The 13,629-nt window shown below is 45.8% G+C and overlaps 1 protein-coding gene across 6 annotated transcripts in view; it reads right to left on the bottom strand.

Annotated features, from left to right (window-relative positions):
* FYN (FYN proto-oncogene, Src family tyrosine kinase) overlaps nt 1-13,629 on the bottom strand; it is a 216,056-nt gene that overhangs the window by 39,388 nt on the left and 163,039 nt on the right. For all 6 annotated transcript variants that reach the window (XM_069598088.1, XM_069598092.1, XM_069598087.1 and 3 more), the window contains 4 exons: nt 12,071-12,167; nt 4,686-4,784; nt 1,871-1,974; nt 764-913 (listed from right to left, as the gene is read on the bottom strand). In XM_069598088.1, coding sequence (XP_069454189.1) covers nt 764-913; nt 1,871-1,974; nt 4,686-4,784; nt 12,071-12,167 — 450 coding nt within the window. The remainder of the gene's footprint in view (nt 1-763; nt 914-1,870; nt 1,975-4,685; nt 4,785-12,070; nt 12,168-13,629) is intronic.

Below are 13,629 nucleotides of genomic sequence, written 5' to 3'. Positions count from 1 at the left end.
CTGACTTGCTAATCTAGGAAAGAAAGCAATCATTTTAACAACTGCATGTACAATCACCCTCTTTAATAAAATGTACAAATCACACACCTAAACACCTAATAATTATATGTTTCTAGGAACAACAGACTGATGGTGATGTCTGGGTGTTAGGACAGAGATTGATCTACTACTTAAAAGTTTAATTTAATACAATAGCTGTAACATCTCTAGGAGCTGTGGGTCATATACATCTAAGTCTAGTTAGTGAACGGAAGCATTGGTGGGCAAGTAGAAATGAGAAATGGATGGCGAAAGTCATCTAGTGTATGCGTGCGCAGCCCTTCCTGCTGAGAGGGAAGTGATGGTAGGAACACCCCCCACCCCTCTAGAAGGCCCCATGGATGGAGTTTCCCCAGAGACAGCACCTTCTTCCTTTCACAGCTTCCAAACTATATATACTGCAGGGGAGCAGGAAGCGATAACTTCCAAGGATTTAAAGACGAAGACGAAAAAACAAACAGCTTTTAGAATTTAACCTATTGCTTTCTAGTTGGGGAACGAGAATGGTCTGTATTTTGACAAACATATGGAACTAACAATAACTGCGAAGGTAAAAATAGTGAGAACCTATTCGGCCAAGCCTCATCTTGAGAGCCTAGCAAGGAAGACTATTTTCCTAGTGCCTTTCGATATATTTGCTGTACCACTTTCCCTTTTCCCACTCTTTCTTCACTCCCTCCCTCCAGCATCCAAATGGTTAGTAGCCAGTTAGAATTCACCTTACCTGAGTAATGTTGTACAAGCTGCTGAAGGGTTTCAAATTGGGCCCGGGTGGTAATATAGTATCCACCGTTGTCAAGTTTGCGAATTTTATAATGTTTGACATGGTCTCCTTTCATATCATCCCAGTCACGGATAGAAAGTGAATAGGCACCTGGGAGACGTGCAAAGCATCAGCAGCTCCAATCATTTTGAATGCCAATTTCTTTTTGGGGGACTCATTTACTTAGAGTATTCTGATTGATAATTATTAAGAGGAGACATACACACCACACACACACATCCATTCAGCAACATAGGAAGAAAATAATTTTTTCCTGCTAATGTCAGAAGACATTAGTAATAAAATGATTCTACCGTTGAGAATGAAAGCTCCCTGGATTTTTTTTTTTCTATGAGAAGTCTATTCAGTATACTTGTACTGGTGAACTCGGCGTAGACCCAGCTCCCCCAGGGCAAGATAAAGGAAGCACAGATGCTCACGGCCGAGACTGCTGTCCTAGTCTGGGTTATCCACGGAGCATCACCAAGTCAGGGGTGGTGTGTACTGAAAGAAATCTAAGGGCTGTTTCTCTAGAACGGAGCTTCCAATTCTTGCTTCACAACACTTTTCACAGGAGCAGATAACCAGTAGTCTGGTTGTTCAAGCTAGAAGGCCACTGCTGTTTCCTTGGCCTAGCTCCTCTAATGAGTTGTTAAATAATGAGAAGCAAATGGAGGAAGAGAAGTCCTCGATTGTGGGAAAAAAAGAAATGAAAAAACAAAACAAAACAAAACAACCTGTGTGATGGGCGCCTGAGGAACTAAGAGTTTCAGAATATCCTAATTCTAAAGGACTTCTGAACGCCCTGTGATCCTGTGTGCCTGGAGGGGAGAAGCAGCCCAGCCCCTGTTTCGGGAGGAAGGCCTTGGTTTCCAGCCTCTGTAGTCCTTTCCGAACTGTCTGCAGTTCTAGAGCCTGGAGGGGAAACTGAAAATAGGACTCTGCTAGCGAGGCAGAGAGGATATGTGCCATTTAAAAATCCTTGTACATTAGAGATAAGCCTTTCATCCCCTCTGACTAATCCACAGATTTGAATGACAAGCCAACGCCTTCAACTCGTTATCTTACCTTTGGTGGTTTCACTCTCACGGATAAGAAAGGTACCCCGTGGGTTTCCAAAGGACAAAAGCTGTCGCTCAGCATCTTTCCGGCCGAGTTTTCCAAAGTACCACCTGTAAGCGAGATCAAGGGAAGGAGACATTGTCTACCGATCATTTGCCGAAGTGGAACAGTGCCCGTGCTTCCTCGTCACCTCCAAGTCCCTCCTTAGCCTCCCCCGTGTGTTTTTCCTAGCTTCATCTAGCTCCCTTTCAATCTATTCCTGATTCCATCCCTAATCCACCCCTTTCACGCCTGAAAAACAATCAGATTTGAATTGCAGGTTATTTTCCTTCCTTCCAGAGATGATGGGAAACCGGTGGGTTTGTGTTGCAAGTATCGCCTGCATGAACAAAAAGGAAAAACCCCAGACCTTGTTTTGAAATGGCAGCTGCAGGACACCCTGCCCATGAGCTTCTACAAGACCCTGGATTTTTGAGCATTATTACAACCCTTGGCAAATAACAAAATACAGTCTTAGTGTACATAAAGATCATTAATCAAGCATTAAAAAAAAAAGCCCATTGGAATGGCTAAACAGTATTTTCAGTAGCTTCCTACCTATAGGAACTCTGAAAGAAAGAGGTCAAGACTATCCCTAATTTGAGACGACTGCTGTCCCTGGATGCCTGTGACTCTTGTCTTCCTGCTCAGCAGCAGGAAGGACCTGGTAAGAGGCATCTGCTGAGTGGTGGTGCTGCGACCTGCCACACGTGACCTCTGGCACAGCGGCAGGCCCACGTTACTGTGCACAGTCAACCAGCTCAGCCTTAAAAACGGCTCGGCGTCACAGACGTGTTCCTCCTCTCCCTGTAATATCACTCCCGTGCCACTTCAGGAAGCGTTGCATCAAGTCGCCTCCTGGCCTGCCTTCTTCATCTTGCACCTCCCCCCATACTCTCCAGCCGTAAGCCCAGCCTGACAATTGGGTAATGTTTCCGCACTAGATGCTGGGTGAGCAGCAGGTGCTTCTAGAGCCCCCAGGGAGAACTTGGTGGCACTCCATTGGAATCTGTGCACAGGGACAATTTTTAGAATGTTTGACTGTGAAAGGATCCAGTTTCTAAAATGAAGTTTCAATTCATTATACATGAACACAGCTATTATGTGTTCACTGTCAAGTTCTTTTGTGAATGAGCGAGCTTCCCTGAAGATAAGAAAAGACACACTGCATGCCAGCTCCTTTGTGACTTTTAAAGGCACAAGACTGCAACAATCCTAACCTTGTGCTAGGGGCTATAAAAGGAACTACACCAATGATTTGTGGGAAATGATTTTCCAGATTTGTATCAATAACCCAATTAAAATGCAGTGTAAACATGAACAATGGTGAAAAGGGAACCATTAGAACAATAGAGTGTACTAAGGCAATCGTATTTTAAGATAATGGTAATAAACCGCACATGTGAAACCATGGGTATTATTTTTTAAATGTTATTTTCTTCTTTAAAGAACTGTTACAAACATAACTTAAACGTATATTGGGTAGGTTCCCAGTTCAGTCAAAGTAATGGTATATTTTGGTGGCATCTTTTATTCTGAAAGAACACAGAGATGTTTGCAAACCTGCCCTAAAATAATGATTCAGGGCAGATTCCTTTATTCACTGATGATGAAACACACTCACTCACAGAGCAAAAAGGAGCTCAGAGTCACTGAGTCTTCGACAGTGGAAAACAGAACAGATCTTCCTAGAGGAGATACAGGGGAATTAAAGACAAGCAAGACATCCCACAGGGGAGTCTAGCTGTCCCTGCAGTGCTGACATAAGCGCCAGGCATGTTAAACATCAGAGCCAAAGCGTGGACTCCGGGGCCGACTCTTCTCAGCAACCTTGCTGGAAAGTCAGAACTGCCTCCGGCAGCAGAGGCGGGTCCCCTAGGTATCGGGGCAGTGTGGTGGGCGGTGGGGCAAGGCCCGGCTCCCGCGTTCGGGAGATCCTGATCCACCTCCCTCGCCCTCAGTTCAGAGGGGAGGGCCGCCACACGAGCCATCCTCACAGCTCTCAGCTTTGGAAATGCCCATGAATCCCCCACAGGCCAGGGGGAGGAACTAGGGTCACTCCTTCTGGGATATTCCCTCAGCCCATTGACCATCTTCTGAAACCGCTATCAGTGAACCCCTTGCACTAACTGCTAGTCACGATTTGCTAAGAAAGAAGCCACCTGAGACTCCATGTCAAAGCAAAGGGCCATTTGAAGCGCATGACCACGGGGCTTGCTGAGTGGCAGGACACACTGCACGTGAGTTATTCCTACCTGGGGTGTGAACGGTATGCCTTCCCAGCACCCCTTTAACACCCGTGTACGCTGAGGAGAAAAATCTCCAATTGATCTTGAACAATTACTTACACCTCCCTTTCTCTCTGTCTCCATCCCTCCTTTCTTCCTTCCCCTCCCCTCTTTTCTTCAGCAGACTGCAGGCTTAGATCCTGGAGTGGCCAGTAATGCAGGCTCTAGAATTTCATCACGTTCTTACGGTTATTTCTATATATGGCAAGTAATACTGGGTTTTCATTTGAGGTGCTACTATAAAGTTTCTTCTCGAAATAAATGTTTTTAAAACGTGAGCAGGCTTTAAGAAAAACATTAAGTTAATCAGGGTACAAGCATTACGCAATGGGGCAAAAACCACGGCATAGGGCCCGAAGGTCACAGCACCGCCACATCCGCTCCCCGCTTAATGGCTCCAGGGAACTGCTTCTTCCTCTTGCACAAGGTTAATGAATTTATCAGGGCAACTAACTTGGAAAAGCAAGTAGTTAAGAGAAAACAGCAAAACGTACTCTTCTGCCTGGATGGAGTCAACTGGAGCCACATAATTGCTGGGAATGTAACCCGTCTCTCCAGTTGTCAAGGAGCGCGCTTCCCACCAATCTCCTTCCCTGGAGGAAAAAAAAAAGAGAAAAGGAAGTGAATATGTCCACGAGTTCAGTGTTCTGCAGTCACAGACTCGGTGTAGTGGGAGCACATGACCACCTTCTAGTCATTCTACTACCTGATTTTTCCAAACAACTCCCACACAGCTTTCTGCGAGGATCAAATGCGTGCAATCCACATTAGCTGGGAGAGGAGTCCGGCTTTGTCTGTCACCTCTCGCTTTGTTTATGAATTCAGAATGTATGACCCTTCACGAGGGAGCACTGATGGGGAAGAGGGCATTTGGCTTGGTGCATGCTAAGTTATATCAGTTGTGTCCGACTCTTTGCAACCCTATGGACTGTAGCCTACCAGGCTCCATGGGACTCTCCAGGCAAGAATGCTGGAGTGGGTTGCCATTTCCTACTCCAGGGGATCTATGTCTCCTGCGCTGGCAGGCAGGGTTTTTTTTTTTTTTTTTGCCACTAGCACCGCCCAGGAAGTCCCTTTGGCTTGGTAAGTGTCTCCAACTTGGAGGGGAAGGGAACTCAATCACTGCCTACTTAAGGAAAACACTGTACCAACAACAAAATCGTAATTATGTGAAGTGAGGGATGTGTTAACCAACCTTCTTGTAGTAAACATTTCACAATATACATCTGTCAACCCATCACATTGCACACCTTAAACTTATACAATGTCATATTTCCAATTATATCTCAATGAAGCTGGGAGAAAATACAGGATGCACTGATTGTGCTAATTTGGCTAACAGTCTCTACTTCATCCCCAGCATCCTGGTACCTCTATGCAGGCCACTGGCTTTAACGTTATTTTGTCAGCTAGTAAATGATTTGAAAGAAAGAAAGGAAAAAGGGAGAAGGGGACAGACAGACAGCAGGCAGACACTGTAGTTGCATGTGTGTGTCTGTGTGTTTAGTCGCTCAGTGATGTCTGACTCTTTGTGACCCTATGGGCTGTAGCCCGCCAGGCTCCTCTGTCCATGGGATTCTCCAGGCAAGAGTACTGGAGTGGCTTGCCATTTTCTACTTCAGGGGATCTTCCTGACCCAGGGCTCGAACCTGTATCTCTTGAGTCTCCTGAATTGGCAGGTGAATTCTTTACCAGTGTATCACCTGGGAAGCCCTTCATAGTTATATATGATTTCAGAAAGGCGGCCTGTCAGGAGGCCCAATAAAGGATGCAGGCCCTCTGAATATCTGCCTTGTTTGCTTTCAAGAAAATGGGTAGAAGAATAAAGCTTACAGTGGGTTATAATTTGCTCATACATTTTCACTCTGAGGTTATTTCATCAGGTATTGACAGCACTGGCCCGAGTCTGGGGGGCAGGGGAGGAAGGGTGGGTGCAGCTGTGTGGGCGCAAGTGCAGGGGGAGGAAAAGACCTCGCTAAGAGGCTGAGAGTCTTAGTCTCAGCACTTCAGCCCGGTGTCTCAGCCACAGCATGGCCTCATCTGTCGGGCGCTCCGTGCTGTGGGCAGACGGACGGAAAGGGGGACGTGAAACATGACTCAGCTTGAGGCAAATGAATAGATGGAAAGGTCAGAGTTCATACGATCAGACTCACACAGCTGCACGTGACAGAGAGCACGGGCGGAGCAGAGTGTGCGCCTCCGCCTCCATCAACAAAGGTCAGTGTGTATGTGGGGCTGTAGCTCTGACACGGACGGTGTCACAGAGGCCTCCACGAGACTGTGGTCAAGAGCAGGAGGAGCAAGGGAGGACCCAACTGCCCCTGAGCAGATGGAGGCCTCCCAGACTTTTGATCACCAGATGCCTAGCACCTTCTCTCTTGCCTTTTTTGGTCCTTGGAGGAAGCAAGGGCAATTCCAGGCTGTTTTTTTTGTTTGTTTGAAATAACTTTTTCACTGACCTGTGTGTCAAAGCCCTCCGACAGGGAAGAGAAATGTTGGCTCCGGACCCTGGTCAGGATCCTCCCCAGATGGATGCAATTAGGTGGAGGACGACCAGCCTCCATGTTAAACGCAAGCCTCACTCTGTGACCCAACCTCTAAAGCCTGACCCTGAGCAAGGTGATGATGAGCAGCCACTCCAGACAGGATTTCACACGACAGACAGACGGTGACAAGCCCATCGGTGCTACAGGTGCAGCTGTGGGAAGTGTCAGGTGGCACAAGCCACACAGAAAGGCTCACAAGCAAACAGGGTGCTGGCAAAGCCTTTAAAAAACTGATGTTCGAATTAGTGTTTCAGTCTTTCATTACTCTATTAAATTTAAACAAGCAATCAAAAGAGGGAGATAGTTGCACCCAGAAATTCCTTTATTAATAATTTTAAATTTAGTTCAAGGAGTAACTTATGCATCCCAAAGACTACAGGTACACCTGTGAACCCGTGAACCCCTGTGAACCCACCACCCAACTTAAGAACCAGACTGGTGCTGGCTGTGTGGAATCTACCCTACGCAGCTCCCTGAGCTTGTCCCTCTGCCTTTCAGGTTCAAATTATGACATTACAAATGTTAACATTGTAACAGTTTGTATTGGTTTCATTTCTACATCTGTCAAGGGAAATGCCTGCAGTTGTAAGGACATCCTCTAAGAACATATGTGGAAGTTTATTTTTTTCTTTGCACACTGCACGTGTTTAAGGACTGCTTTGGAGCCATTATCATTTTAATGCGGTGACATTTACCGCTCTGAACTTCCACTAGATGGAGACATTTCATTATAGAAAATAACAGTACATATCACTTCCAGGCTTTCTTCTCTTTCTCTGTGCTTCCCACCACACACACACCTGGGATATCTCCCAAACAGTAAGGAAAATATTAAGTACTTGCAGCAGAGGCTTATTTATTTTTTACTGTAAAATAACCTTCATTGAGTTAGTTCTAATTGATTTGAATTTAGAAAAAAAAAAAGTCGATACTATCAATTTTCAGGTACATGGAAATGTCATCTGGGACAGGAAACCAATATACTTTGCTCCAAGTTGTGACAAGCCCAGCCTTACCCAGGTGATCAAGTTCTTTCCATTTCAAATCGAGCATTAACTATCTCATTTTGGTTTTGGCACCTAAATAGTTTAGCACTGATTACAATCCAACTATCAGATCATTCTAAAGTCATGTATTAGGAATTCACGATTTTCTCTTGAACGACTCTATTAATCTCACAAAGGTTTTCAGTTACTCGAGAAGCTGAGAAAGATAAAATCCTTTTCTCTTTTCGAGGCCATCTAGGGTCACTTTCCCCACCACAGGAGATGACAAGGACACAATGTAGTAACTCACATGTTGTGCCCAGACAGGCTGGTGTAGACTCAAGATAGCAAAAGGACCCTTCTGAGCAGATGAATGAATCACGTTTTAATACACTGGAAGCCCAATTCACTTACAAGTAAATAACATACTCCATACAAATTATTCAGCTTGATTTAGGAAAACAGGATCTTTACTGGGTTACTTTTTCTTTCTTTGAGTTACCATGAGTAATTAGTATTATTAAAATTGCATTTCTTTAAACAGTTCTTACAGTCCAGTTATTTCATTAATTTAAGAATTGGTGAGATTTTTCTTCAACTGTTATCTTGCTCTGATTCAAATACATGATTTAAGCCTTGGCTCTGGTTTAGAATAGAAATTTCCATCACAGCTTCCCCTCTTGCTCTAGTTTAAACACATTAAAAGAGCCTCTTCCCATTCTCCAGAGCTGCTCAGAGGGCTTGTGGTCCCAGGAGCTGGGAGTTTGGAGCCCCGATGGGGCCAGGAAATGACATTTGCACACAGAAGTCAGCCTTGATCTATGGAGCTTTGGCGCATTATTATTATAAATGCTGGATTCTTTCTAAATTTGGTCACCACCCATCTTACTCTCACAGAGCATATCCATAACAGTTTGGTCAAAAGCTTACATGGGCTCTAAACCAGATTTCTTCTTATTACAATGAAAAGAACTTTAAAGGAGTCACTACTGTAGGCCATGGGGGCTTCCCAGGCTGGTCAGTGACAAAGAATCCACCTGCCAATGCAGAAGTGGGTTTGATCCCTGGGTTGGGAAAGATCCCCTGGAGGAGGAAACAGCAACCCACTCCAGTATTCTTGCCTGGAAAATTCCATGGACAGAAGAGCCTGGCGGGCTACAGTCCGTGGGGTTGCAAAGAGTTGGACACAACTATTGACAGCACCCTAGGCCACGAGCACTGTTCCACTCTGTAAAACATTGATTATATTTTAGAATTGCTGTCTCTGGTGGTACAGCAGTAGTCATGAAATGCAAAAATAGGAATAAAACAGGTGAATTCTATATTCAAAAACAGATCAAGTTTAGTAATGTCCTAACACCCTGCACTGAGCACCTACACCGGTCAGGGAGGGGCCTCTCCTCCCCGTGGTGGGAGGCAGTGCCACCAGCTCGGGCCAGGGGCACAGCCACACAAGCACATCACACGGTTTACACTGCACCTTAAAACACGAAAGCCTGCCTGGAGGCCTTCAGATTCTGCCTCGGGACAGGGAAAGGAGTGGGAGGACCCACGCTGGGAGGTGTGGCAGCTGCCCCAGGGAGAACACAGCCCTGTCCCTCCCTGTCTTTCAAGGGATGGGAGCCAGGGCCCCAGGAGAGGCTGGGGAAGGGGAGGGAGATGCACGCCATCTGGTTCTGCACTACTGCTTTGTTCTTCCGTCACCATCTTCCCTTCCCTGTTATTACCCTTGACTTCAGCATATTGTGTTTGTTACAAAAACTTTATTTTCAATGCTCCATAACCTTGAAAAAGGGCATTTAAATGGCACGTAGGATGAGAAATTCCACTGGCAAGAAGGAAGAACATTAAAGGGGAAAAAAATCCTTTGTAATATTGTCTTCTAAGGGAATGGGGTCAGAGCCTCAAATGCCTTCTGTAAACATTAAAGACCACGCATGCAAATCACGAAATATAGATTGAGGTAGATCGGATCTTCCTCGAGTGTTTCTCCAAAATTCCAATCAGAAGCCATTCCAGATCTGACCAAGCTTAACAAAGGAGGAAGTCACAAATTAGATTTTGGCAACGACTGGCTTTCCAAGTGCCCTGCAAACCGGATGTGTAGACCCATGTGCAGTGTGGGGAAAACCTAAGAGAGTCACTTAAGGTACTTCCTATATTTCTGAATTCTTACCTTTTAGAAGTTACAAATGAATTGAAAAGTTCTACCCAATCCTGGCATTTAGGAAATACTGAATAAAATAGGGAGGGGAAGGAGGGTGGTATTTCAGAATTTGAAATTAGCAGCCTCTGACAAGAAGCATTCATCTGAGCATCGAATTAACAACAAGGAATCAGAAATCAGAAGAGATCAAAGCCAAATGCCCCCTCCCCCACTTCCCCTCCAACCTGTATGTAACTCCAATGGTTCAGTTTCCTGACTTGGGCCTTTCCAGCCCCGAACCTGACGCTGCACTCAGTATGCCATCCCCACATCTCACCCTTGGCCCTGCCACCTGCTAGCTCCACCTACCTGGGCTGCTCTCTAACCTGCGCCTCTGGCTCCTCCTATGGCAAAAGATGGCTACGAGATGTGCCTCAGTTGCTGTGAAGGGCAAATGAGAACGCCTGCAGCTTAGCACACGGCTGGCACCTAAGAGCCCTCGACAAATAGCAGCTGTTCACCAGAGAAAAGTTCCCGTGGCTACAGGAGGAGGGCTGGGGGACGGGGTGGGCAGGTAACGTTCTTCTTGATCCCAGTACACGTTACATAGGCGTGTTTGGTTTGTGACAATTCTGCGAAAGGTACACCTTTAAAAAACTGTGGTAAAATACGTATGACATACAAGGTACCACCTGAACTATCTTCCAGTTGAGCGGCGTTATTGTGCAAGCACCACCAGGCACACTTTTGATCTGTGCGCTTGACCCTATGTAACTTAAATAAAAAGTTAAAAAAAAAATCCCATCCACCCCCCTGTTAGTGGTGACAAAAAAAAAGTCCTGTAACTAGAGACACAGTGCCTTCTGATGTCTGGAAGAGTCACCGGCCTAATATGGGAGGAATTCCATTCCTGCCCTTGAAAGGTGGTCCTGAGTTGGGGGCGTTTGAGGGGAGGGGAGGGCTTTACAAGGAGGCAATGTTCAGGGCCTGGGGGAGTTCCTTGCTCCAAGGACTACTCCTCTTTCCTGGGATGTGCAGGGTGAGCAGGGCTGTGGGAGAGCAGAAGTGCCAGGCGTCCGGGCCTTCCACCATCACACAATCCAGTTTGCTCAGCAGGCAGAGGGCAGATTAACTGGACCTTCCTAACGGGCTCTCCGCCCTTATTTTTCCCAGACACTAGGGGGCGCTCATGAGGGAAACTTGAGGAGTAGGGGAGGGAGCCTGACTTAGACACAGGGGACATCATTTCCTTCTGAGCCTGAATTTTTCTTGCGGGCCCTGACCTGTGCACCTTGCCTGAACCTAATAGACATAATATTTAAAAACTGAAGGGAAATCTGACTCGTATTTTACTCTCCCTAAAGTGAAAGTGAAGTCTCTCAGTCGTGTCCAACTCTTTGCGAGTCCGTGAACTGAAGCCCACCAGGCTCCTCCGTCCTTGGGATTCTCCAGGCAAGAGTACTAGAGTGGGTTGCCATTTCCTTCTCCAGGGGAACTTCCCGACCTAGGGATCGAACCCAGGTCTCCCGCATTGCGGGCAGACGCTTTAACCTCTGAGCCACCAGGGACGCCCCTAAAGGAAGTATTAAATGGAGGATTTGAAAAATGAGTGATTCTCGCCCTTGCCATTTCCCCGCTGCCTGCATAGCGGGCTGTTCCTACAGGCCACACTGAAAAGGCACGCACTGTCGTCATTCTCAAGCGGGCCAAATCGGTTCTCCTTCCACCTTACAAAGGTTTTAGTCAACTGCAAATTTTCATTATGGCAAAATGCCTCTACAGGCTTCACCAATTAGAATATTTAGCAGTTTTGAAAATGGAATGTGTTGCCAGCCTTACATGAGGCCAGGGTGACACGTGAAGTCTGAAGAAAATCTCAGGGCAGAGAGAGGGTAATATGGGCAGGCAAGCCCCATGCCAATCATCTGAAACTGTAGATTTGTAGAGGGAGACAGCCTTTAAACCAAAACCATTGACTCTGCTTCTACGCTCCCAAAAAGCTCCCTGGACACACAGCACCACAGAATACCACACTGGTTCATCGACTCTTTCCTCAAGCTAAATTGCTAAGAATTAGTGAATTGATGAGCAAGTGCTCTCTTAGCATTTCAGAGATATGGAAAAAGGTGCAGACTGCTAACACTAGAATCACTTCCCGGCCTGAGAGGCACGCCTGCTTTATTCTCCCGCTCCAAACTTACGAGCTGTTCAATATTTGAAATTTTTCTCCTTTGTGAAAACTCAGATCATCTTCCGTCCGTGCTTCATAGTCATAAAGGGCCACAAACAGGGTCACTCCTGACAAAAAACAAAATCAAAATGGGGGAGATTATTACACCAGGGGAAATTAATTCCAAGAAATTAAATCTTCACTAAAGCCTCATTCCCAAAATTTACATCTAATCGGCACTGATAACATCAGGCAGTGTTGTAATTAACGCGTGAAACCAGAGTTAAGAGCTGAGTTTATGCCTCAGTCTTTGTGAAAGGAAGCATTATTTGAGCTGACTAAAACCCAGGGCTGAAGGACTTCTCTCTGCACACTTGGAATGAGTCTTCAGGAAGAGACATATATTAATATTATATTACGGCCACAACCAAGGGCAACAAGTAGCAACGTTACAGTTCAGATGGGCAGAGCTCTGCGGCACTGACAAGACACCCTTTACCTGACACACATTTACCCCCATGAGGAGCCACATCAGGCCCGGGGAAAGACTGCAGAGAGCTCGCCTTCTCCCAGCAGGCACGGGGTGTGTGTGCTGGGTGCACCTCTGGTTCGTTCCCCCCTGCATCCTCCAGAGACAGACGTCCCTAGACTGCCTAATGATTTCTTTCCTTCAGCCCTCCACTCCAGGTGCCTTCCAGGAAGACTGGAAGGATAAGGCAGTGTACTCAGCCTCCAGGCACCCATGTAAGGCCTGCTCTCAAGGGAATGCTACATTCACCATAAGGATGAACATAAATATTTTTTTCTACTGAAAAGAGTGTGAAGTGTTGGCAGCACAGAAGTAGCTAGTTGCCCAAAGCTCTGGGTCAGGTCCCCTGGATATAACTATACTACCCTGTTGGGTGCAGAGGGAAGAGAGGCCTTGGTAGTGCCAATTCCCCACGTAAAAAGTATAGCGGGCTATTTTATAGGACCTCTGCTCCCAGCTGAACTGAGAACATAAGGATTGATGTATTTTATATATATTTAAAAAACTTTTATAATAAATAAGACAGTTTTGGAACAAGTTATGTCAAATATCTAGTTACCATGGTTCACATACTGGGAGAGGCTTTGGAAGATTAAGGATGCATGAGATATCTTACAAATATTTCAGAAAACATATGTCTGAGAACACACGCCAGATATTTTACAAAGTATTAGCTAAGTCAGCAAATGCACATAGCAGTGAAATACAGCCTAGGGAAAAAAGAAGGAAAAGTTAAAAAAAAAAATGAGACGATCCCTTAAGGATACATAGGATTCAATTTTAAAGTACAAAAGAGATGAAAATACTTGAGGGCCGATAAACTCTGCCATATACAAGACAATGGGAGGATCAGAGAGAGAGAATCAGTGAAGACAAATTGCCAAAAAATAATATAGCCAAATGAGCCCACCAGCTGGGAAGTGCCAGGCAGGATGGAGGTTAATTAGGAAGCTGAAAGGGCAGGTACTCCCCTGGAAACACTCTGAACTAGGGGTCGTGGGGAAGGAGTGCTTTCATAGCTGGAGAACTCAAAACATCCACGCTCATATCCAGTCCTGAAC

The sequence above is a fragment of the Ovis canadensis genome, chromosome 8, assembly GCF_042477335.2.
Source record: "Ovis canadensis isolate MfBH-ARS-UI-01 breed Bighorn chromosome 8, ARS-UI_OviCan_v2, whole genome shotgun sequence".
NCBI lineage: Eukaryota > Metazoa > Chordata > Mammalia > Artiodactyla > Bovidae > Ovis > Ovis canadensis.
This window is presented reverse-complemented; position numbering and strand designations above follow the sequence as displayed.